Source organism: Gadus macrocephalus, chromosome 18, assembly GCF_031168955.1.
Source record: "Gadus macrocephalus chromosome 18, ASM3116895v1".
NCBI classification, from domain to species: Eukaryota; Metazoa; Chordata; class Actinopteri; order Gadiformes; family Gadidae; genus Gadus; species Gadus macrocephalus.
In genome coordinates, this window is record NC_082399.1 from 1,097,781 (window position 1) to 1,123,491 (window position 25,711).

Sequence of the window (25,711 nt, forward strand, 5' to 3'; positions counted from 1 at the left end):
GACGACCAAAAAATACCGACAGTGTTACCCCTTATGTTTTTTTTTCTGACGACCTATAAAAAAAGACAGTGTTACCCCTTATGTTTTTTTTCGGGACGACCAATAAAAGACGACAGTGTTACCCCTTTTTTTTTTTTTCGGGACGACCAATAAAAGACGACAGTGTAACCCCTTATGTTTTTTTTCGGGACGACCAATAAAAGACGACAGTGTAACCCCTTATGTTTTTTTTCGGGACGACCAATAAAAGACGACAGTGTTACCTGTTATGTTTTTTTTCGGGACGACCAAAAAATATCGACAGTGTTACCCCTTAAGTTTTTTTTTCTGACGACCAAAAGACAGTGTTACTCCTTATGTTTTTTTTCGGGACGACCAAAAAATACCGACAGTGTTACCCCTTATGACGACCTATAAAAAAAGACAGTTTTACCCCTTATGTTTTTTTTCGGGACGACCAATAAAAGACGACAGTGTTACCCCTTATGTTTTTTTTCCGGACGACCAAAAAATACCGACAGTGTTACCCCTTATGACGACCTATAAAAAAAGACAGTTTTACCCCTTATGTTTTTTTTCGGGACGACCAATAAAAGACGACAGTGTTACCCCTTATGTTTTTTTTCCGGACGACCAATAAAAGACGACAGTGTTACCTGTTATGTTTTTTTTCGGGACGACCAAAAAATATCGACAGTGTTACCCCTTATGTTTTTTTCGGGACGACCAATAAAAGACAAGTGTTACCCCTTATGTTTTTTTTCGGGGGGACCAAAAAATACCGACAGTGTTACCCCTTATGTTTTTTTTTCTGACGACCAAAAGACAGTGTTACCCCTTATGTTTTTTTTCGGGACGACCAATAAAAGACGACAGTGTTACCCCTTATGTTTTTTTTCGGGACGACCAAAAAATACCGACAGTGTTACCCCTTATGTTTTTTTTGCTGACGACCAATAAAAGACGACAGTGTTACCCCTTATGTTTTTTTTCGGGACGACCAATAAAAGACGACAGTGTTACCCCTTATGTTTTTTTTCGGGACGACCAAAAAATACCGACAGTGTTACCCCTTATGTTTTTTTTGCTGACGACCAATAAAAGACGACAGTGTTACCCCTTATGTTTTTTTCCGGGACGACCAATAAAAGACAAGTGTTACCCCTTATGTTTTTTTTGCTGACGACCAATAAAAGACGACAGTGTTACCCCTTATGTTTTTTTTCGGGGCGACCAAAAAATACCGACAGTGTTACCCCTTATGTTTTTTTTTCTGACGACCAAAAGACAGTGTTACTCCTTATGTTTTTTTTCGGGACGACCAAAAAATATCGACAGTGTTACTCCTTATGTTTTTTTTCGGGACGACCAAAAAATACCGACAGTGTTACCCCTTATGTTTTTTTTCTGACGACCATAAAAAACGACAGTGTTACCCCTCATGTTTTTTTTCGGGACGACCAATAAAAGACGACAGTATTACCCCTTATGTTTTTTTTCAGGACGACCAAAAAATACCGACAGTGTTACCCCTTATGTTTTTTTTTCTGACGACCTATAAAAAAAGACAGTGTTACCCCTTATGTTTTTTTTCGGGACGACCAATAAAAGACGACAGTGTTACCCCTTTTTTTTTTTTTCGGGACGACCAATAAAAGACGACAGTGTAACCCCTTATGTTTTTTTTCGGGACGACCAATAAAAGACGACAGTGTAACCCCTTATGTTTTTTTTCGGGACGACCAATAAAAGACGACAGTGTTACCTGTTAAGTTTTTTTTCGGGACGACCAAAAAATATCGACAGTGTTACTCCTTATGTTTTTTTTCGGGACGACCAAAAAATACCGACAGTGTTACCCCTTATGTTTTTTTTTCTGACGACCAAAAGACAGTGTTACTCCTTATGTTTTTTTTCGGGACGACCAATAAAAGACGACAGTGTTACCCCTTATGTTTTTTTTCAGGACGACCAAAAAATACCGACAGTGTTACCCCTTAGGTTTTTTTCACTGACGACCTATAAAAAAAGACAGTTTTACCCCTTATGTTTTTTTTCGGGACGACCAATAAAAGACGACAGTGTAACCCCTTATGTTTTTTTTCGGGACGACCAATAAAAGACGACAGTGTTACCTGTTATGTTTTTTTTCGGGACGACCAAAAAATATCGACAGTGTTACTCCTTATTTTTTTTTTCGGGACGACCAAAAAATACCGACAGTGTTACCCCTTATGTTTTTTTTCAGGACGACCAAAAAATACCGACAGTGTTACCCCTTATGTTTTTTTTTCTGACGACCTATAAAAAAAGACAGTGTTACCCCTTATGTTTTTTTTCGGGACGACCAATAAAAGACGACAGTGTTACCCCTTTTTTTTTTTTTCGGTACGACCAAAAAATACCGACAGTGTTACCCCTTATGTTTTTTTTGCTGACGACCAATAAAAGACGACAGTGTTACCCCTTATGTTTTTTTTCGGGGCGACCAAAAAATACCGACAGTGTTACCCCTTATGTTTTTTTTTCTGACGATCAAAAGACAGTGTTACTCCTTATGTTTTTTTTCGGGACGACCAATAAAAGACGACAGTGTTACCCCTTATGTTTTTTTTCAGGACGACCAAAAAATACAGACAGTGTTACCCCTTAGGTTTTTTTCTCTGACGACCTATAAAAAAAGACAGTGTTACCCCTTATGTTTTTTTTCGGGGCGACCAAAAAATACCGACAGTGTTACCCCTTATGTTTTTTTTTCTGACGACCAAAAGACAGTGTTACTCCTTATGTTTTTTTTCGGGACGACCAATAAAAGACGACAGTGTTACCCCTTATGTTTTTTTTCGGGACGACCAATAAAAGACGACATTGTTACCTGTTATGTTTTTTTTCGGGACGACCAAAAAATATCGACAGTGTTACCCCTTATGTTTTTTTTCCAGACGACCAATAAAAGACGACGGTGTTACCCCTTTTGGTTTTTTTCGGGACGACCAAAAAATACCGACAGTGTTACCCCTTATGTTTTTTTTCTGACGACCATAAAAAACGACAGTGTTACCCCTTATGTTTTTTTTCGGGACGACCAATAAAAGACGACAGTATTACCCCTTATGTTTTTTTTCAGGACGACCAAAAAATACCGACAGTGTTACCCCTTATGTTTTTTTTCGGGACGACCAAAAAATACCGACAGTGTTACCCCTTATGTTTTTTTTGCTGACGACCAATAAAAGACGACAGTGTTACCCCTTATGTTTTTTTCGGGACGACCAATAAAAGACAAGTGTTACCCCTTATGTTTTTTTTCGGGGCGACCAAAAAATACCGACAGTTTTTCCCTTATGTTTTTTTTTCTGACGACCAAAAGACAGTGTTACTCCTTATGTTTTTTTTCGGGACGACCAATAAAAGACGACAGTGTTACCCCTTATGTTTTTTTTCAGGACGACCAAAAAATACCGACAGTGTTACCCCTTAGGTTTTTTTCACTGACGACCTATAAAAAAAGACAGTTTTACCCCTTATGTTTTTTTTCGGGACGACCAATAAAAGACGACAGTGTTACCCCTTATGTTTTTTTTCGGGACGACCAATAAAAGACGACAGTGTTACCCCTTATGTTTTTTTTCGGGACGACCAATAAAAGACGACAGTGTTACCTGTTATGTTTTTTTTCGGGACGACCAAAAAATATCGACAGTGTTACCCCTTATGTTTTTTTTTCGGACGACCAATAAAAGACGACGGTGTTACCCCTTTTGTTTTTTTTCGGGACGACCAAAAAATACCGACAGTGTTACCCCTTAAGTTTTTTTTTCTGACGACCAAAAGACAGTGTTACTCCTTATGTTTTTTTTCGGGACGACCAAAAAATATCGACAGTGTTACCCCTTATGTTTTTTTTCCGGACGACCAATAAAAGACGACGGTGTTACCCCTTTTGTTTTTTTTCGGGACGACCAAAAAATACCGACAGTGTTACCCCTTAAGTTTTTTTTTCTGACGACCAAAAGACAGTGTTACTCCTTATGTTTTTTTTCGGGACGACCAAAAAATACCGACAGTGTTACCCCTTATGACGACCTATAAAAAAAGACAGTTTTACCCCTTATGTTTTTTTTCGGGACGACCAATAAAAGACGACAGTGTTACCCCTTATGTTTTTTTTCCGGACGACCAATAAAAGACGACAGTGTTACCTGTTATGTTTTTTTTCGGGACGACCAAAAAATATCGACAGTGTTACCCCTTATGTTTTTTTTCCGGACGACCAATAAAAGACGACGGTGTTACCCCTTTTGTTTTTTTTCGGGACGACCAAAAAATACCGACAGTGTTACCCCTTAAGTTTTTTTTTCTGACGACCAAAAGACAGTGTTACTCCTTATGTTTTTTTTCGGGACGACCAAAAAATATCGACAGTGTTACCCCTTATGTTTTTTTTCCGGACGACCAATAAAAGACGACGGTGTTACCCCTTTTGTTTTTTTTCGGGACGACCAAAAAATACCGACAGTGTTACCCCTTAATTTTTTTTTTCTGACGACCAAAAGACAGTGTTACTCCTTATGTTTTTTTTCGGGACGACCAAAAAATACCGACAGTGTTACCCCTTATGACGACCTATAAAAAAAGACAGTTTTACCCCTTATGTTTTTTTTCGGGACGACCAATAAAAGACGAGTGTTACCTGTTATGTTTTTTTTCGGGACGACCAAAAAATATCGACAGTGTTACCCCTTATGTTTTTTTTCCGGACGACCAATAAAAGACGACGGTGTTACCCCTTTTGTTTTTTTTCGGGACGACCAAAAAATACCGACAGTGTTACCCCTTATGTTTTTTTTCTGACGACCATAAAAAACGACAGTGTTACCCCTTATGTTTTTTTTCGGGACGACCAATAAAAGACGACAGTATTACCCCTTATGTTTTTTTTCAGGACGACCAAAAAATACCGACAGTGTTACCCCTTATGTTTTTTTTCGGGACGACCAATAAAAGACAACGGTGTTACCCCGTATGTTTTTTTTGCTGACGACCAATAAAAGACGACAGTTCTTTACCGTACAAGGTTCTACCACAACCACAATGTGATGCGCAATCACTTTTTTAAGTGCAGCTGGCGTGACCGCGCTTCCCCTTAATGTTGATAGCGTGACCGCAGTCCCGGCTTTAGAGGGTTCTCTGCTCCCTCTGCGTTCGGTCACGGTTCAGTTTTCAGTGCTCTGCACGGTTCTAACCGGGGCCTGTGCGAGAGTCGTATGATTACATACGTGGTTACGTTACTGAAATAGCACGTGATTTGAGTGAGATATAGAAGGTGTGGCGTTACAGCGTGTTAATATTACATCTATTCTTCAGTTGCCATTTTCCCATTACATCCCCGAATTATAATTCCTCAAAGTAGTTTTGCACTTCTATTGAATTCCTTCGAGCCGGAGTTGAACCAGCGACCTAAGGATTTCAGACTTTTTCCACTACAGTCCTCCGCTCTACCAACTGAGCTATCGAAGGCATATTTTGAATCGATAATGGAGAGAAAATCTCCAAAATAGAAGGTGTGGCGCTATAGCATGTTAATACTACCAACTCAATGTGTTGTAGAAGTGTCGCAGCCTCTGTTTTTCTGATGCCGTATTAGCCATTACTTCCCCAAATGATAATTCCTCAAAGTAGTTTTGCACTTCTATAAAATTCCTTCGAGCCGGAGTTGAACCAGCGACCTAAGGATTACAGACACTTTCCACTACAGTCCTCCGCTCTACCAACTGAGCTATCGAAGGCACGGACGTGGACGGTAATGTAGAATATTTATCGTAAATATTTTGGCAACTACTAACTTTCTCTGACACCATATTTACCATTTCTTCTAAATCCGTGGTCACGGATAAGTGGTCACGGATTTAAAGGATTATCAATGGGGAAAGAAATGGCAAATACCATATCAAAGAAAGTAAAACTCTTAATTACATGTTCACATCATCACCTTCGATAGCTCAGTTGGTAGAGCGGAGGACTGTAGTGGAAAGAGTCTGAAATCCTTAGGTCGCTGGTTCAACTCCGGCTCGAAGGAATTTTATAAAAGTGCAAGACTACTTTGAGGAAGTATCATTTGGTGATGAAATGGCAAATATGGTGTCTTGTACGCCTAGCCCCTTCAGTTGTAATAGCCTATCTAATACGGATTTATTAATTCCAAGGTCTCTTAATTAGGGGAAATGCAAATGAGCAACCCGAGTTTCAGCCTGTTAAACCATTTCCTTTGGGATTAATGATGACATCTGGATATTCTGCGTCATCACAGCAAATCAACTAAATTAATACTGCTGATTATGTAAACAGGAAAACAATGTCATGACATTGGCTATATGTTGATGCAATATCTACTTCTGCCAGCAGAGGGTAGCGCCGAGTAAAAGGTTTCTCATCTCTCACAGATGAGGTGAAATACCATCAATCAGACTTTTCTCATTTAATTATCCTCCGGACGACATTTAGCGGGCCAAAGGGCATACCGGTATTGTTAGCCTACAAATACATGTATAGTCATTATACATCAGAATAATTGGCGTACAATACAGAAAGAGAAGAGAGGAGGTGGAGGGTAAGAGATTAGAGGAAGAAGGGAAAGCAATTTATTTTCAACAGTCAAAAAGACGCGTTCATGCAAGGTGTGTTTATTAAGAATGTGATATTAACAAGTATACAACAGTTTGATAGAACTCCGATTATCTTTGGATTTGAATGTGATGCTTCATCAAGAGAATCCACAACATGCCAACAACCACAAAGAATATTCATATTATACCAATATCGAGTATATAATAGAGCTTAGCTGTTGTAAGAATGATCACATTATCTAACGCATAACTTCTAAACCAACCAGATTAATATTCGTTGATCGTCTGCGGGTTACAAGAGAGATTACAATAGAATCCAGATAGAAAGATAGAAAAGGGTTCTGATGGAATCTCTGTTTCAGGCTCAGACCTCCACCCACTCACAGTGACCACAACCGCATGATCCACGGTTATGTCACGACTCCTCCCCTTCTGATTGGCTGACCGACTGGTGCAACTATACAGACGGCGTGAGCATAATAAACATGTCCCATGGCGCATTCAAAAGTGTTATGTTAGTAATTTATCAAGGGATAGTTAGGTTTGGATAATAGGTTGGAGATGGTTAAATTTAAGTGTTGGTTACACATGGTTATGTTCAGGCATTCGGTTAAATATGGTTAAGTGTAGGCATGAAGTTGTAGATGGGTTACGTTGAGGTATCTTAGTTATGTTACATTAAGGGTTTGGTGTCGGTTAGAATCTTGGGAAAGCAGTGCATCATGGGAAGGTCGTCTGTATAGTTGCGTCTCCTGGTGGAGGCGTCTCCTGGTGGAGGTGTAGCCAGGTGTTGCTGATGGAGCAGGACTCAGGGAGTAGAGAGAAGCATTTCAACCACAGGTGAACTAAACATTTGTTAATCAAATTGGAATGCAAATCAAACATCGCCCGTCAATACGCTGGTGATTCTAGTGTCCCGTGTTCCACCACTGTTTAACCCAAATGAGTTCTAAGGTTTAAGACCCATTTGGGTTTCCAATCATATTGTACAAAACGTTATATTAACAGCTGCGAAGCAGTATGGCAGACTCATATGATCATAGCCCGTGGTGACAGCTTGTAGAGGGGGTTTCTTATACCGTTCTCCCAGTGAAACATCTCTCTATTTACATTTCTCTGGACACTCTGACCACTTCAGCGCTTTCTCTGAGCCCGAGCCAAAACTTGACAATAAAAAGTCGGTCTTGGCACATTTGGTCTCTTTGATGTGAGGACAGTTTTAAATCCTCCCTTGCTCTTCATCTGTCATAAGCCTTTTTTCCCTCCGTCCGCCCTCTCTTCGTCATCAACCCCGCCCCTTGTCAGCCCCCCCCCCCCCCTGCCCGAAGAACAAAATGGATGGCCGCTTGCCTCTCCCTCTCAAAACCCCCAGAGACTGAAGTGGAAATGGTGTCTCGTTGCTGGCTCTGCCTCTGTGACGGTGCTCCTCTGGCTGCTGAGGAGGTGGAGGCGGAGGTGGAGGTGGAGGCGGAGGTGGAGGTGCTCTCAAGGTTCTGGGGATTCTCCGTCTAACAGGGGTTCACAAGGTGCAGTGATACCAACAGAAGGACATCAAAGGTGTGACGGGTCCAGAACACCCAACCCAGCTCCCGAAGTCACATGGTGTGTTTGTTCCTGTGTGTGTGTGTGTGTGTGTTTGTTCCTGTGTGTGTGTGTGTGTGTGTGTGCGAGCGTGTGTGTGTGTGTGTGTGTGTGTGCGAGCGAGCGTGTGTGTTTTACTTGGTGATGTATCACAGAGGGGGGGGAAGGGGGGGGGGGGGGGGGAGGGTTCTGCCCTAAAGTTCTGTGGTCAACATCCTGTTCTGTGACCCCTCCAGGGATCCAGGGAGCTCCTCGCCGGCCACCCCCCAGCAGCAGGTCTCCTCCAGGGGGCGGGGGCGCCGGGTGCTGGGCCTGGCTGTGGGTGGTGGTGGTGGTGGTGGAGGAGGGTTTAAGGGTGGAGCGAGGTGCGGAGCGGGTGGGGGGGGTCAGGTCTGGCTGTGCGGGGGAACCACCTTCAGGTTTTCACGTTGACTGGAGAGAGGAGAAGGAAAGCGATCAACAGAGTGCTCTGGGGTGGTCCGCTTTAAAGCGTACTGCAGCCGAGGAGCTGGGACACCAGGAGTTGGCATTCGACGCAGAACATTTGAACGCGTTACATTACAACGAGGAGGTGCCTGGGGACAAAGGCTGCGTCAAGCGCCATTGAAGCTCGGAGTCCCAGCAGCGGTGTTAAAGGGGACGTATTACACCACCAGGTGTGAGGGTCAATTGCCACTAGAAGCCGTTTTGAGAATCAGTTAGAAGAGGCACATTTTCAAAACGGCTTGCAACGGCTAATCACCCTCACACCGGGTCAGTGTTTCCCACACATTGACGAGACTATGGCGCCCCGCCATAGTCTAATTTCGGCCGCCATAGTCTCTGCGTGCACATGAATTATTATTATTAATTTTTTTTTTTTTTTTTTTCGTGTCGCTCTCATTGGGATTGCATGAGAGCAGAGGCGCTGCATCCCATTGGGCATACCAGGCAATTGCCTGGGCCCCCGCAATTGCTTGGGGCCCCGGGCCACTACTAGGGGGCCCCCTAGAGCCAAAAAATAATAATAAAAAATCGCTACATACACCCCCCGTCCCCGTCCCCGTCCCCGTCAACAATCGCTCCATAACCCCGTCCGTCCGTCCGTCCGTCCGTCCGTCCGTCCGTCCGTCCGTCCGTCCGTCCGTCCGTCAACAATCGCTCCATACCCCCCCCCCATAGTCTCCAAAATGTCTGTGGGAAACACTGCGGGTGGTATCATCTGTCGCCTTTAAAGGCGACAGATGATACCACCCGGTGTGAGGGTGATTAGCCGTTGCAAGCCGTTTTGAAAATGTGCAGCTTCTTACATATCAGGTGGGCGTGTCAACCTAGATGTACGCTGGATAGATCGGTCTACCAGCCTGCCCAGTGGACTGTAGCAAACGTTGCTCATCTATCCGTCATACATCTAGGTGGACACGCCCACTGTGATGTCAGAAGCTAAGCTACACATTGTCAAAAAACGCTGGTAACGGCTAATCACACTCGCACCTGGTGGTGTAATATGTCACCTTTAGCAAGGTTCTTAATGGAAAACTGGATATCTCCAGTTTGGATATCTCTGGATATAAGGACTACTGCGCACAACATGCTACGAGGATGCCCCCTTTAAGAAACTCCTTAAGCCAATCCAAAAGCTCAGCCAATCAGAAGCCGTGTTGGGCTGACTCCACCACTCACTGGCCAGGTTGACGATGCAGGCGATGATGATGAGGGTCCCGCCCACCAGGGAGACCACCGACAGCAGCTTGGCCACGCGGCCCAAACGCACCGCCCCGTCCAGGTTACCCTGCTCCAGGCTGTTCCGGGACTGGAGCGCACACACACACACACACACACACACACACACACACACACACACACACACACACACACACACACACACACAGGGTTAAACTGGCTCACGCACACACACACACAGGGTTAAACTGGCTCACGCACACACACACACCATCCCGATCGCCACGGTGGGGGGAACCCCAGTCCGTGCGCCAACAGGAAGTGACATCATCATCATCATCCCCCAGACCCACCATGATGGAGTAGACGAAGCCCACGATGTTGATGGGCCAGACGGGGCAGAAGCAGGCCAGCACGCTGAGCAGCATGTAGTCCTTGACCTTTGACCTGTCGATGGGCGGGGCCACGGCGATGCTGGAGTGGCGGGAGAGCGACGGCCGCGGGGAGAAGGCGGTGTAGCCGACGGAGCTGGCCCGGCTGCCCTTGCGCGTCTTGGCGTGGTGGGGGTGGTGGGAGTAGGAGATGGAGTGCTGCCGGCGGGGGGGCGAGGAGACCACCGGAGACCCCGCCTCACCTGAGACACACGGAGGGGCAGGGAGGGGCCTGAGAGGGGGCGGAGCCTGACCCCTAACACCTGAGACCTTTTGTCGCATTAGTCATCTATTACCAAACACCTAGCCTAGCCCTCTCTAACACCTAGCCTAGCCCTCTCTAACACCTAGCCTAGCCCTCTCTAACACCTAGCCTAGCCCTCTCTAACACCTAGCCTAGCCCTCTCTAACACCCAGCCTAGCCCTCTCTAACACCCAGCCTACCCCTCTCTAACACCTAGCCTAGCCCTCTCTAACACCTAGCCTAGCCCTCTCTAACACCTAGCCTAGCCCTCTCTAACACCTAGCCTACCCCTCTCTAACACCCAGCCTACCCCTCTCTAACACCTAGCCTAGCCCTCTCTAACACCTAGCCTAGCCCTCTCTAACATCTAGGGCCTAGCCCAACACCTAGCCTAGCCCTCTCTAACACCTAGCCTAGCCCTCTCTAACACCTAGCCTAGCCCTCTGACACCTAAACACAACCATGTCCTACCTGAAAGACTTAACCATCTCTTACCAAACACCTAACCTACGCATCTATAACCTCATTAACTTAACCATCTCATACCAAACACCTTACCTACCCATCTCTAACCTTATAAACATAACCATGTCCTACCTAATTAACTTAACCACTTCTTACCTACCAAACTTAATAATTTCTGAATTAACACCTAAACTTAACCATCCCTAACATAATACCTAAACTAAGCCTTCTTTAACCTAACCATCTCTCAAATAATACGTTAACTTAACAATCTCTTACTTACCTAAACTAACCCATCCTTAACCTCATCAGCTCCAACCTAATACCTAAACTTAACCATCTGTAACACCGAAACATAACCATCTCTAATCCAACTCCTAAACTGAACCAACCCTTACCTAATAAACGTAACCATCTCTTTTCTAATAGCTTAAATTAACCATCTCTAGCCTTATACCTAGGCGTAACCATCTCTTACACCTAAACATCACCATCTATAGTCTAACACCTCAATTTAAACATCTCGAACACCTAAACTCAAACATCTTTAGCACCTCATCTTGCAGGATGAATCCTGTGAACCACAGCATCAGTCCGTGTTTGACCCAGCTGTCTACGCACTGATTAAAACCGATCGTTAATGCTGACCGGCCAACTGCCCCCCAGCTCAGAACAAACGGATGTAGCACTGCCCTGTGTACAGAACGTACCAATAATACTCCACCACAGACCGTACCTACTGGATTATAACTTTAAAGCATTCACACTCTAGACTCTCGTCATTTTGTATGCATGTATACAATGCTTTCCTCAGTTTGAAGAAAAGCATAAAAGCAAGGTCAAGACATGCAGCCCTCTACAGAGATGATTTGCTGTCAGTGAACGCAGCAGATGGGCTGTCTCCGCATCTTCTGTGATCACCGCGGTGAACAGCGTGTAGCGACACGACAAACACAGTGAAATGCTCAACTTCTTAACGACACACACACATACTCTCTCTCACATACACACACGTGATCTCTCACATACACAAAACGCCCTCTCTCGAACACACAAACACACATGCTTTCTCTCTCACACACACACACACACTTTATCTCACACACATACGCACACACGTGATCTCTCACATACGCACACAAACGCCCTCTCTCCAACACACACAAACAGACACGCTTTCTCTCTCACACGCACATGTTTTTATTTCACTCACACACAAATGCTCCATCTCTCTCACACACAAACACACACATTGTCTCTTCTTGTATACAAACGTTTGCTTTCACTCACACAAACATGCTCTATCTCTCTCGCACACAGTCTCTCTCTCACACACACACACACACGGTACATACGGTTCTCCAGCTTGTCGTTGATGACTATGACCAGCTCTCCGGCGGACGCACTGCGGGGGGGCTCGGGTTTGGCATCTTCCTCCGCGAGCGACTCCTCCGTGTCGGTCGCGTCGCAGGGCACCGCCACCATCGCTCCCGCCGCCAGACAGCCGCGCGCGTCTAACGCCGACGGCTCCTCCTCGCCCGGCCATGCGCTCGGTGGCGGCGGGGCTGGGGGGCTTGTGTCGACGGACATACTGTGACGACCCCGCAGGGACGATGCTCGGGTTCCGGGCGCCTCTGTGATGCGTTCCCCCACTGAAAGCGGCCACGCAGCAGTTGGTAACGAGCAGTGCCCGGTTCGCCTAGGCAAGGACAGAGGTAGGGTGAGGGACGTGCCTGTAGTCGTCCACGATCAAAAAGCCCCCCCCCCCCCCCCCCCAAGACCCTTAATTCCCTTGCTTACGGGCCTGCTCAGAGTCGATCAGCACCCAGAATGCCTCAAGGGCGAACTGAGTGGGAATAATAAAACTAGGATGTTTCTCCCAAACAAAGGGCCGAGCAGGCGTCCCAGGATCCCAACAATAGGAGCGCGGCTGGTGGGTAAATAGCCGTGCAGGTGTGCACATAACGAGGCGCCATGCCCCTGCAGAACCCACGACACACGATCTGCTGTAGGCTACATCATCATGGACCCAATGGAAGAAGTCAAACAGCAACCATAACAGGGAATCTGTGTGTGTGTGTGTGCGCGCGCGCGTGTGTGTGGAGGGGGGTCGGAATCGGTGAATAAAGGCGACATGAATTATAATGATGCATGATGTCGACTGAAAATGACAAAAAAAACCAACGGCACTGGTGTTTTTCCCACACCTACTGCTTTGATATTTTCAAGGATGCGCGAGGTGGAGGTTTTCTTTCTCACCAACGGAACAAAAGAACGGTGAAACTGACCTTCTAAATGCGGTGCGTCTTGTTCCACTCAAAACATGCCGGTCTCCTCCTCGGCACCGTAGTCATCCCAGGAAAAAAACACGGGAACCCATCACCGTCCCAAAGAGCCACTCTGCGTGTCCACTACAGCGTGTCCCGTGTCGTCTCCAGACCCGGAGGAGTCTGTGTGTGGAAGTCAGACGTGGTGCGCGGTTCGGAGAAAGACGGATGAATCCAGTGGAAGCGACCCGAGCGTCCGGCTGTTATTCACCAGGTGGAGGGTGTTGGTGCAAAGCCAGCGAGTCACGGAGGTCCCCGCCTTCTCTTGCAATGGCTCGGCAATGAGGCCAGCTGGGATAGGACCCCTGGTTCTCCCTCATCCTGAAGGCTTTGATAACCTGGTCCGACAGGTTTATAACCTTCAATAATAACCCACGGTCACCCAGACTTGTTTAATTACCCCAAGTAACCTGGTCCGACCGACTGGTTTAATAACCTTTAATATAACCCATGGTCAGACAGACTGGTTAATTAACCTCTTAAAACCTGGTTATCTAGTCGTCGTTATTAACCCTCTTATAACCTCGCCGGACTGGTTTCATCACCTCTTCCAACATGGTCATCAAGACAGGTTTATTTAACCTCTTACAACCTGGTCAGACAGACAGATTAACCTCTTATAACCTGGTCCTCCAGACTGGTTAATTAACCTCATGTAACCCGGTCATCCAAACGGTTTTAGAAATGGACCATTTAACATAGACTGGTATATTGCCTTCTAATAAGTACAAGTTAATGTGAATACAAGGTTTATTAAAAGATAAATTACCACCAGGCAATTATCACAGTAAAACATTATAAGAAACAAGAACATTAAAAAAAACGCCATTAAAACCAAAAGAGGTGCAAGATACAAGTATACATTACTAAACTGTACAAAAACATTTCAATTCAGACGTCGAAGAGGTCATAACCCAATGGAACTCAGGAGGTTTGCCTGCAACGAGAGGAAAGACCAGTTATCTTACCATGATGCTATGAATAGCATCACAAACAATAAACAGTTTTGAAGTACAATCAACACTACAGCGTTAGCAGTTCACCTTCATGAAGGAGGAAAACCTCTTCTCTGTGATGCCTTCTATTTGGATCAGGTCCTCCAACTGTGGACACACGACGTATTTATACCCCAGATAGACCCACCAGGTGAGGGACGTTTAAAGGGGACATAGGATGCCACCAGTTGCGAGTGTGATTAGCCGTTACAAGCCGTGTTGAAAATCTGCTTCTTCTGACATCACAAGTGGGCGTGTCCACCTAGATGTATGACGAAAAGACGAGCGACGTTTGCTACAGTCCGCTGGGCAGGCCGGTACAGATCTATCCGGCACACATCTAGGAGGACACGCCCACTTGTGATGTCAGAAGAGGCAGATTTTCAAAACAGCTTGTAACAGCCAATCACACTCACAGCTGTTGGTATAACAGGTGGCCCGGGGAGCAGTGCGTACCTTGGTGAAGCTGCCGTAGATCTCTCTCCAGCCGAGGATGAGCTTGGCCTTCTTGTCCCCGATGAGCTGCAGGCCCTTCAGGTCTTTGTGGGAGCCGGTGTTGAGGAGCGTCAGGATCTTCTGCTTGGACTGCTCCACCAGGGAGCGGTCCAGGTGGGACTCCCAGCCCGACGGAGCCATGTTCTCCTTCCCCTTCGGCTCCTGGAACCCAAACAACGTTTGATACGGACGACCGCGTCCATTCATCGCAGTTTTTCCAAACCGCGTGTTAATAGAAATCCGACGATGCACCTTTAAAAATTGTTTATGCATTTCATCCTTTATTATAAAGTGCGATAGAGAGGCGGGTCTGGGAGACAGAGGGGAGGACATGGGGCGAAGGACCCCAGACGGGACTCGAACCCGGCCCGCTGTGATCAGGGTGGAGCACTGTACGGTACGCGCACTACCAGGGGGGGCCACCGGGGCGGCCCCTGACGACGACCTTTTAATTAAGACAATTGAAGAAGTTCAAAATGTTTAGTGGAAGGTAGATAAATCGCTTATGCTTAACAGGGTATCGGCAGGTTTCAGCAGGTCAAATTTAAGACCTTTTAATACCACCTTGAATGAAATGTAAGACCTAAAACACGCAATGGTTGGGGTTGGCTACAGACTCGAGCCAACTTCGGAAACGGACGTCTTCCAGCCAACGGTCCTTGAATTTGCACCTACCCATTGTCGCAGATTAGCTAGCAAGCGCGCAGGTAATCGTTTATACATGCAGCTAGCAAGAAAGAAGCCTCTCTACATGTCCTTCCTGAAAAGTCCCATGAGAAAAAATGAAAAAAAAATAGTCCAGCCCGACAAATTTAAGACCTTGAGTTACAGTATTTAAGACCAGCATATGACATTTGTAACGAATTTAAGACTTTTTAAGGCCTTAAATTTAGAATGCCGCGTTTCCACTGCAGGGTGCGGTACGGTTCGCAAAGGTGCGGTACGGATTGCTTATCCACCGCCAAAAGTGGGCGTGACTCGGACTGAGCAGTACTCGTTTTGCCCTCGTCTTCAGTACTCCCCCGTTGGGGTACTGAGACGCCTGAAAGGGTGCCTCCGTTGATTGGTCGACAGAACCGTCACTTCCGGGCGACGTGGGGATAAAAAACAAACAAACAGTAACCTCAAGGTATTATTCTTTACAATGAACATGTCGCGTAAAACGCTTGCTTGGGCGAACAAGGAGGTGGAGACGTTCCTCTGCATTCTTGGGGAGGAAGACGTGCAGAGGGAGCTTGATGGAGCAGTGAGGAACGAGAAGGTCTTCCAGCTGGTTTCTGGTCGAATGGCTACACTGTGTCGCGCTGCCATGATGTCAAGATGTTTAAGTAGCTGCCGCGGCGATCGACATCTGGCCTACCATAAAGGGTACTGTCGGCGGTGGAAACGCGACCTCGGAACTGAGCTGGGCTATAATAATAATAATAATAATACATTTAATTTAGAGGCGCCTTTCAAGACACCCAAGGTCACCTTACAGAGCATATAGTCATCATTCAAAACTATGTAAAACAGACTAGGAATAAAAGGAGGAATATACTATAATGAATATTCGAATATATATATAGAGGAGGGAGGAGAGGGAGGGTGGAGAGGGGGAGAGGATGGAGGGAGGAGGGGGAGAGGAGGGAGGGAGCAGAGGGGGAGAGGAGGGAGGGAGTATATTCCTATAATGTAGAGATTATAGGAGGAATATACCGCCCCCTCCCTACCGGACTGAGGCGGACGGACCCGTACCACACCCTGCAGTGGAAACGCGGCATAAGACTTTTGGATGCGCGGACACCCTGCTTAATGAGTGGTTCCAGCGCGCTACTGAGCTCGCCATGCGGTCAAAAGAGTTTTGGAAGCAGCTGCTTGGGTTCCCCCCCACTTATGGGGTCCCACGCCCCAAAAGGTCTGGTTCTGTGGTACCAGGCTGAGGCGGCAGTAGGGCTTATGTAAGCGCCCCGGGGCCCGTTTCATCCCCACGCTGAATCAGCGGGTCGTTTAAACAGTTACTCATCACGGTACTCAAGGCGAGTTTGCCGGCTGTCCGTCCAGACTGAGCTCAGCGGTCTGGGACCGGGCTGTGAGTCAGGAGAGGCTGACTGGGTCGCTGGAACCTCCTCCTCCTTTACTGACCTCATCCTGGTCCAACTGCTGCCGTTTCTTCTTCACACAGACAGACGACGACTTCACCACCAACACCTGCTTGAGAGGCTGCAGCTGGGTAACTGGAGGAGAGGGGGAGAGGAGGGAGGGAGGAGAGGGGGAGAGGAGGGAGGAGAGGGGGAGAGGAGGGAGGGAGGAGAGGGGGAGAGGAGGGAGGGAGGAGAGGGGGAGAGGAGGGAGGAGAGGAGGGAGGGAGGAGAGGGGGAGAGGAGGGAGGGAGGAGAGGGGGAGAGGAGGGAGGGAGGAGAGGGGGAGAGGAGGGAGGGGGGAGGGAGGAGAGGTGGAGAGGAGGGAGGGAGGGAGGGAGGAGAGGAGGAGAGGAGGGAGGGAGGAGAGGTGGAGAGGGGGGAGGGAGGAGAAGGATTTGAGAGGATGAGGGAGGGGAGGAGAGGAGGGATGGAGGGAGGGGAGGAGAGGAGGGAGGGAGGAGAGGTGGAAGGGAGGAGAGGGGGAGAGGAGGGAGGAGAGGGAGGGGGGAGAGGAGGGAGGAGAGGGAGGGGGGAGAGGAGGGAGGAGAGGGAGGGTGGAGAGGGGGAGAGGATGGAGGGAGGGAGCAGAGGGGGAGAGGAGGGAGGGAGGAGAGGGGGAGAGGAGGGAGAGGAGGGAGGAGAGGTGGAGAGGAGGGAGGGAGGGAGGGAGGAGAGGAGGAATAGATGCAGTGGAGGAGGGAATCATCAAGTTAGGTAACCAAAAAGACCATCTTTTTAATAGACTAAGCAGGATGGCGGTGTGGGATCCAGGGTTGCGGTGGTGTAGGACACAGGCTGGTGGCTGCGGTGGTGTAGGACACAGGCTGGTGGCTGCGGTGGTGTAGGACACAGGCTGGTGGCTGCGGTGGTGTAGGACACAGGCTGGTGGCTGCGGTGGTGTAGGACACAGGCTGGTGGCTGCGGTGGTGTAGGACACAGGCTGGTGGCTGCGGTGGTGTAGGACACAGAGTGATGGTGCATGGGCTTGAGGAGGAGCGGTGTAGACACAGGGAGCAGAGTGCTGATGCACGGCTTTAGGGCCCAGATCCCGAGCCAGTGGGTCACAATACACATCAATCTCCAAAACAAAAGCAAGGTTACATCTTGGATTTGAAAGGTCACTTCATACCACTTAAATAACCGCCCCGCCCCCCTACCGCCATTCGAGGGGGCCAATCAGAGAGCAGGGACGGCCCAGGCTTTGGGCTCCATCAGGGGGGGTGTGTGTGGATGTCCTACTGCCTGACAGAGGGATGCTGAGGTCGGGTAAAAAGAAACCCAGCCTCAGGGTCATCCGATCCCGGCCTTCATGGTCGATAGAGAATCCACTGGCTCAGCCCTTCCAGAGGGCACGCCGGACAGCCCACGCCTCAGCTTGCACGTCCCTCTAGAGGTGGCTGACAGGTGGATGACCACCACCGCAGCTTCTCCCAACTCCGAGCAAAGTCACCATTACAAACCACGGCAGAGTACCGCAGTACCCGGTCCGACCACGGGAGGTGCCGTCTTGCTGGTTTCATATGACGATGGTTCGGCAATAACACCCAGTCAACGTGACTGGCTTTAAAGTTCTGACCCCTGTTTTAAAACTATGGTTTAGAAGCACAAAAGCTTTTTCTGCCTCAATAACGATCGTATATTCTGATCTCAACTGTTAAGACATGTTAGGACACCTAGCGAAAGCTACTCGAGTTTCCGACAGCAAAACCGGTGTTTAGGGGGGAGAAGACATGGGCGAAACCAAGCGTAGGTTGCCCTGAAGGGATCTCGTAGATGTGGACCTTATTTAAACTTTGACCCGACGTAACTCGCTGACCGACCGATTGGCAGCACAGTCAAAAAGAATAATTTAAGCAGTGGGTGGTTTTGATTTTGGCTCACTGGAGAACACAGCGCCTGCCCTAGTTACACGCAAGACGCCCACTGCGCTCAAAAAGGGTGCATCTCAAGTAGATGAACCTCAAGTCTCTTTGAATACAATCGTCTGCTGAATGTTTTTACTTGGGGACCCCTTAGGGAGAGTCTTGGCTCAAACTAGCAACCTTCCGGTTTTAAGTACCTCCTGAGCTAAGCCGACCCCAATAAAGGACAACATGAATATGTAACTAGAGTGCGGCGCCAGACTGACCCTGGAGAGGTAGAACCACCGCCTGCTGTCTCTTGGGCTTGGCAGTGCTGCCCGAGGCGAGCTTCCGCTGCAGAGGAGGCAGATTGTTCCTGAACAAAGAGTCTTGATTGGACGATGAGGTCTCCCAAGACAAACCGCTGCCAGACGGGCAGTTGAGGCGAGACTTGCTCTCAAACTCCTTTTGCCTCTCCTTCAACTCCTGGAGAGAGAGGTAGAAACACGGAAGGGGAAAGAGAGGTAGACATATATAGAGGGCAGGGGGAGAGGGACATTGAAACAGACAAAGGCAGAAGGGAGGGAGACACAAAAAGGAAAAAAAGGATAACAGAAAGAGTGGACAGGAAAAGGACAGACTTTAATCCATCTGCCAGCTTGGCTGTAAATTTGTTACATAAGAGTTTCTTGTGAGATATTAATAACAAACTGAAACATGCTGACATGGTTCTCAGTCTTGGGGTGAGAAACTGTTCTCACACCCCAGCAGAGAAGGAACACATGTTTCTGTCTCTAATCTCCCAGCAGGCCTTGCAGCAGCCAGTGAGTGTGTTATAGAGAAAGAGTTGATTTCGGCACAGCTACCAAATCCTGGTCTACTGAACAGAGACCACAACCTGTTTAAGATGCCTTCAGATGATGGCTACCACTAACAATTAATCTATTGATGAATCGTGCAATGTAAACTACACATTTCATATCCTTCAGATGTTAAACAGATGTTCGAATTTTGTATTCATTTTGTGTTTAGGGTATGGAGAAACCTTTACAAGCCACCTTTTTGGCAGCCGTCTATTGCAGTCAAAATGTATTTTAAAATATTTAAGAGCAGACCATTATTTTTCAGAAAAAATAACGTGTTGATTACACATATTAACGTCGACACATTCTGTGTCAGTCATCGATGGAGTCAACGAATCACAGCAGCCCTACGTGTGAGTCAGTGTACCTCGATCTCTTTGCGTGACTGCTTCATGGTCTGCTTGTCCTTCTCCTGACAGCCCATCATCAGCTTCTCCAGCGCTACCAGTCTGTCCAGCACAGAGGGTGCTGATGCACTGCTGGACAGACAGACAGAGGCGAGGGGGAGGGACACGGTGGAAAGGAGGCGACGGGAGAGCGAGTGACATAAAGAAAGAAGACGAGTGTCAACATACAAGCAGATAGAACAAAACATATCCCTGTTTAACTAAAAACCAGCCGTCAGTAGATATCGATTAAACTCTTTTTAAACAAGTGGACACGGCATGCAAGCAACATGTTGCTATGGAAACCATAGCAACCCGTAGGAACTTTATCTGGTCTGTTAAGCAGAGCAATAGAAAACAGGATAAGCCACCTGTGCATCTAAACGAAGCCGTCTCTGTTTCTGTCTATTCGACCGGCAGGCCTTGAAGCAGCCAGTGAGTGCTGCAGACAGGGTTCATACACATTTTGACCAATAGATTTCCATGACTTTTCAATGACTTTTCCATGACTAAACATTTTGAGAAACTTCTGGTGTGTACATGAAAAAGTGATCAAATGTAGTATTTAAACTAACAATGAGAAATCCAAACCATTGATGTTTGCTTCCTTTGGCATGGCTCGTTAATGCCGCCTCTCCCATGTTTGAAATGTGAAATGCTTTGCCACCACAGAAACCCACAATTTTGCTCATCCCAGGTAAATGAATGACATGAAAATATGAATACAACAAATTTCCATGACTTCTCCAAAACATTTGGGATTAAAAAAATGTTCAAGCACTTTTCCAGGCCTGGAAATAGCCATTTTAAAATTCCATGACTTTTCCAGGTTTTTCATGACCGTATGAACCCTGTGCAGAGTTTATTTCGGCACAGCTACCAAATCCTGTTCTACTGAACACAGACCACGACCCGTTTAAAATGCCTTCACACACAAACAGTTTACGCATAAAATATACACACTGACTTTAGTAATCTAGCAGATAACTTATCTCAAGTAACGTACAGTTAATACAGGGACACATGTCATTAAGAAGGAGGAAGGGTTAGGGCATCGGGGTCTAGCATGCCTACAGAGAGCAGAGTAGACGGAGGAGGGTGTCAGACCTGGGGTGCGGGGCCGGAGGAGAGGCCGTGCTTGGTTTGCGGCCGTCTTTGTGTTTCTTCCTCAGCTGGTCCCCCTCAGCCTCCTCCCGGGGTCGTTTGACTGGCGGAGAAAGAAGAGCGAGTCAACCCTCTGTACTCTGCCTTCTGAGGGAGTCAGGGCCGACCACTAGCTGCAAGCTGTGTACTAGCTGCAAGGAGTAGGCTGCTGTAAACCTCACGAGGTATGAGCAACAACAACATCTGATATAAATCAGACTAGCCTGAAGCGGCTATGTTAGAGCCGATAACATTTGCAGCTATAAACATGACCATCGCCGTTGGCAGCTATGAACATGCCCGGCCATGAGCCCAACGTGGGCGGATATGAACCCAGCCAGCGACGAGCCATGGCCTCACCCTGGGGGACGGGGACCGTGAGCGTCTCGCGGACGAAGGGCTTGTTGACGATGAGTTTGGACTTGGCGGCAAAGTTCAGTGCGCTGAACGTATCGAAGTAGTAGCTGTACTCCGGGGCGATGTTGGTGATCATGACGGAGTGGGAGGAGCCTCCGAGCGAGTCCTGCAGCAGGCGCGTCAGCTTGCTGTCGCGGTACGGCACGCGGCCGCCCGTGCCGCCGTTCAGGGAGTCCACCACCTTGCTGAGGGTGAAGAGGGACAGGTTGATGGCGCCGCTCTCCTTCAGCCGCAGGCCCTGGTTCCCCGTGCGCCGGTTGTCCTCCGAACCGGCCAGGTCCACCAGGTACAGCTTCCCCGTCTGCTGCCGGTGGGGCGGGGCGCGCTGCGTCCGCACCACCTGACCGCCGGGAGGAGGGGAAACAAACGGCAGACGGACCATTTATATATGGCTTTATTCAGGAGCGCTTTTCAATATCGCCAAACTTTCAGCCGTTCATGCACACATTCACACACCGACAGCGGAGTCAACGACGCAAGGCGAACAACCAGCTCGTCGGGGGCAGTTAAGGGTTGATTCAGCCCCACGTTCACGCAAAGCAAGGGGGTTACGGACCCCTTACGTCCTTGTGGACCCTCCTTGTGTCCACCCCAAGGGGTTGACGTGGTCCGCTTCCGTCGAGGCCAACGCGCTCTACCTCCTGAGCTACTGCCGCACCAGGGACCCCGATAAAGACCATGGGACCCCGATGAAGACCATGGGAGGAGGCCGCCCGTGGGGGCTGAGTTCATGTCTACTGGGGTTCTGTGGTCTTAAAGGACCCCCATTATACCAGCTGGTGACGGGCGATTAGTCATTTCTAAATATAAACCTAATGGCATGCTGTATAACAATCAGTTGGTCATAATGACTGGGTAGGCCGATCTGGCAATCATATCTGATGGCAGATGTATTGACACTGACAATTTTGAATGCCTGTTATGGGTAATCGACGTCCCCTGGTGGTTAAATAGGGGCCTGTTAAGAGGAGGTAGACCATAACTATATTTACACTGAAATTTCTGTCAAATTAAATGATGTTATTTCTATCTCTGATATCCCAGCAAGCCTTGCAGCAGCCAGTGAGTGTGTTATGGAGAAAGAGTTGATTTCGGCACAGCTACCAAATCCTGGTCTACTGAACAAAGACCACAACCTGTTTAAGATGCCTTCACAGAACCCAACACGCTACACACAAACAAACTAGCAACTGACAGATTGCATATATATGATAATTCTCTGCGGGTCAGAGCCCAGAAGAGCCCGTATATGATGGTCCTCTACGGGTAAGACTCTAGAAGTACAGGAGAGCGCACCTTGATGAGCAGAATGGCATGGCTGCGACTGGAGCGCTGATTCAGCTTTGTGGAGGCGGTGGTCCGGTTCAGACTGGCGGGGACAAAGTGTTGGTCAAAGTCTGCGAAGGAGGCGAGCGGGGTCTGCGTCAGCCCCGGGATCAGGATGTTGCGGTCCTTGTCTTCCCTGATGGGCAGGTCCTGGGTGCCCGGGGACAGCAGGTCCAGAACCTGAGGAGGAGAAGAGTCGGCAAGAGGACCATCTGCAGGAGACCATCAACTACTGTCCTGAGGCAGATGCTCCCAGCTCCCAATTTATTTGAATCTAATCCCCTAGCAGGAATTGCAGCAGCCGTTAATTAATTGTTGCAGAGAGCCAAGGTTGATTTCATCACCAGCTACAAAATCCTAAACAGAGACCACAACATGTTTATTATGCCGTCGCAAGCGGAACACAATGCCACCATCTGTTCTAAGACCACAGTTGTACCTTCTCGTTGTAGATCTCCAGGTATGACATGGTCATACTGCAGCCCCAGCCGTCCTGCGCCTCCTCCTGGGTGCGGACCAGGTTGAAGACCTCCTTCACAGCACGGGGGATGACCCCGGGTTGCTCACGGCTGCCCAGCATGGTGTGCGTCTTACCTGTGGACAAAAACACGAGTCAGACCTTAATTGCTGCTGAGTAAATGAGTCATTAAAAAGGGCCCTTACTTTACAACCAGGTATGATGCTAATTAGTCATTATTGATGACTACCCAGTAAAAACTCCAATTGAATTGAATGTGTCCAAATTTAAACCTAGGAAGTAGTCGTTTTGAGGGTGCTTTTAGTTTTTTCCCTCTATACAGAGATGCAAAGTCACCAATAGTTTCCAATGACGTACACAAATTAAAGGTCAGTTCGACCTGCATTATGTAAATCTGTGTACTGTTCATTGACCTGTTTCACTGTTGGCGATAGTGGGATACCTACCTCCACAGTAAACATTCTGAAACTTGTGTGGTCTATGGTTTAATGGCATTATAGTAATGCTATTGTTTAGGGCAGGGAACTTTGTAATTTGCCTCTTGGGCAGAAATATTGACACAACCATCACTCTATAGAGCTGCGACTCTGCCTGAAAGCTTTCCTTGAAAACCCGGTCTCCTCAGAGGGTTTATCTCACTGCACACCGGACACGTACCGGGCTCTTTAAAGCGTGGATATCTGTTCAATATCCTTCCAATTGAAGAAAAACGACTTACAAACTAAACTTGTATTGAGCTGACTTTAATAACACCAGTACCACAGCTATACATTTGCCTTTCAATTTTGATGTTGGATGATTGGCGCGGGCACTACATTTTGGCCAACAAACCTATTTTAGTTAGTTTAACATTAATGCAACGGCAAATATTTGTATCGTTGTATAACTAACATTGTGATGCCGACAAAGCCTTAGCAAGCCCTTTCATCAAAAAAAAAAAAGGTAACAACAACCCATCAATTCTAGGATCGGTGAGCAATATTTGGCGATTGTATGCATCACGGAGTTGATCCGTCCATCACATAACGGGGAAAAACAAACCTTGTATAATGACTACTCATATAGAGGCTACTCTGCCTCACATCGGGTGGTAAAACAGGGGACCTTTGGGCAACCAATACTGTTAAATGTCCTACCTGCTCCTGTGGGCCCGTAGGCCAACACGCTGGCGTTCTGTCCAGTCAGAATGTGTGGTAGGATGGGCTTCACGGAGGCGAGGAACACACCTTGCTGGGTCGTCTGCTCATCGTGGAAGGCGTCAAAACTGAATCAAACACAAAGTTTCGATTTAGCAGACAGCCACTCTAAAGTGAATTACAAGTGGTCGGAACACACAACATACAATGCTACGGTATACACAGTGAGGACTTCTGAAGACTCACTGGTATTTTACTGTCTCCGTGGCGTTCCTCCAGTTGATTATCTCCAGGTTCTGGGAGTCCAGCCCGCGGACACATGGACCTTCGGCCTTGTCGTCCTCCTTCTCCATGTAGGGCCGCAGACGGACGGCCACCCGCACACGGGAGGTCTTCTTGGCCCCAGTGTCCGCTGTAGGGACACGTTGCGCCATATCTTGGCTGCAAACAAAAAAGATGGACGCTGCTAAACATCATACGAGTCGTAGGAGATCGGTTTTAAGTCGTGCTATTCATTCAGCAATAGCCGTCTATATCGTACTCCATAAACAAGCCAATGAGTTGCGTTTTAACACATTAAGCCAGTAACTATATCGATCTATCAATCTTAACTTCTACCGAACCACGTAGCGAGTAACGGTAGGCAACGCCTACGATAAGATAACACCGCAGTTCATTAATAGCGTCAAGTATCATTTTTTATTATATATTATCCAGTATTACCTTGGGTACGTTCACGTTCGATAATGTTTGTTCAATAAACACTGGGTTCCCGGTCGGTTTCAATAATAAAATGTTTTGAACTCAACAATGGCGATTCGAATACTCTCCAAACAATTTTGAAATGCGAGGACTGCAAACCGGAAAGCCCAACTGACCAATCAGGAGCCGCTTAATCCCTCCCGCGCGACGCGTCGCATTTTATCAACGCGTCATAATCACGACTAGTATTCATATATATATATATTCATATTTCAACACGATTAAAAACGTTTGAACGTATAATGCATTTTTCATTTAATCAAATTGACAATTAATGAGATGTATAGCCGTGTTGAAAAAACAGAATCCTTCTCCGCCCGTGTCTATTTGAGTGCTGCGCTTGTAGCAGATCTATATGACATACGGACCAGCCCAAGTGTTGTGGTTTAGGCGCATCCACATTGGCGGCA

The 25,711-nt window shown here is 47.5% G+C and overlaps 2 protein-coding genes across 4 annotated transcripts; both read right to left on the bottom strand.

The window, feature by feature from the left end:
• Positions 1–8,371: 8,371 nt before the first annotated feature.
• On the bottom strand, positions 8,372–13,670 carry LOC132446844 (trafficking regulator of GLUT4 1-like). Of its 2 annotated transcripts, none has more exons than XM_060037372.1 (5): positions 13,298–13,670; positions 12,365–12,661; positions 10,223–10,503; positions 9,870–9,999; positions 8,372–8,639 (listed from the first exon to the last, which is right to left on the bottom strand). In XM_060037372.1, the coding sequence occupies exons 2-5, from the start codon at positions 12,597–12,599 to the stop codon at positions 8,623–8,625; spliced, it is 663 nt and encodes a 220-aa protein (XP_059893355.1). In that variant the 5' UTR covers positions 12,600–12,661; positions 13,298–13,670; the 3' UTR covers positions 8,372–8,622. The 2 variants fall into 2 exon arrangements, with proteins under 2 accessions (XP_059893355.1, XP_059893354.1); XM_060037371.1 differs by having other exon boundaries at positions 8,373–8,639; positions 12,365–12,708; positions 13,298–13,667.
• Positions 13,671–14,072: 402 nt separating this feature from the next.
• Positions 14,073–25,705, bottom strand: kif22 (kinesin family member 22). 2 transcript variants are annotated; one of them, XM_060037364.1, is made up of 13 exons: positions 25,263–25,705; positions 24,786–24,980; positions 24,540–24,667; positions 23,365–23,519; positions 22,896–23,105; positions 21,543–21,939; positions 21,147–21,246; positions 20,021–20,129; positions 19,078–19,276; positions 16,951–17,042; positions 14,788–14,988; positions 14,380–14,439; positions 14,073–14,273 (listed from the first exon to the last, which is right to left on the bottom strand). In XM_060037364.1, exons 2-13 carry the CDS (start codon positions 24,971–24,973, stop codon positions 14,244–14,246), a joined length of 1,869 nt encoding a protein of 622 aa, XP_059893347.1. In that variant the 5' UTR covers positions 24,974–24,980; positions 25,263–25,705; the 3' UTR covers positions 14,073–14,243. The 2 variants fall into 2 exon arrangements, with proteins under 2 accessions (XP_059893347.1, XP_059893346.1); XM_060037363.1 differs by having other exon boundaries at positions 20,021–20,132; positions 25,263–25,428.
• Positions 25,706–25,711: the final 6 nt, after the last annotated feature.

What these genes read in the sequence shown, in the direction of transcription:
- LOC132446844 (XM_060037372.1), bottom strand. Translation starts at nt 12,599, where the DNA reads ATGTCCGTCGACACAAGCCCCCCAGCCCCGCCGCCACCGAGCGCATGG. An exon ending in CAACGACAAGCTGGAGAACC is followed by an intron (nt 10,504 to 12,364) that starts GTATGTACCGTG and finishes CGTGTGTCTCAG; the next exon opens with GTGAGGCGGGGTCTCCGGTG. An exon ending in GCTTCGTCTACTCCATCATG is followed by an intron (nt 10,000 to 10,222) that starts GTGGGTCTGGGG and finishes TGTGCGCTCCAG; the next exon opens with TCCCGGAACAGCCTGGAGCA.
- kif22 (XM_060037363.1), bottom strand. Translation starts at nt 24,973, where the DNA reads ATGGCGCAACGTGTCCCTACAGCGGACACTGGGGCCAAGAAGACCTCC. An exon ending in ACGGAGACAGTAAAATACCA is followed by an intron (nt 24,668 to 24,785) that starts GTGAGTCTTCAG and finishes TGTTTGATTCAG; the next exon opens with TTTTGACGCCTTCCACGATG. An exon ending in CACGGTCCCCGTCCCCCAGG is followed by an intron (nt 21,247 to 21,542) that starts GTGAGGCCATGG and finishes TTTCTCCGCCAG; the next exon opens with TCAAACGACCCCGGGAGGAG.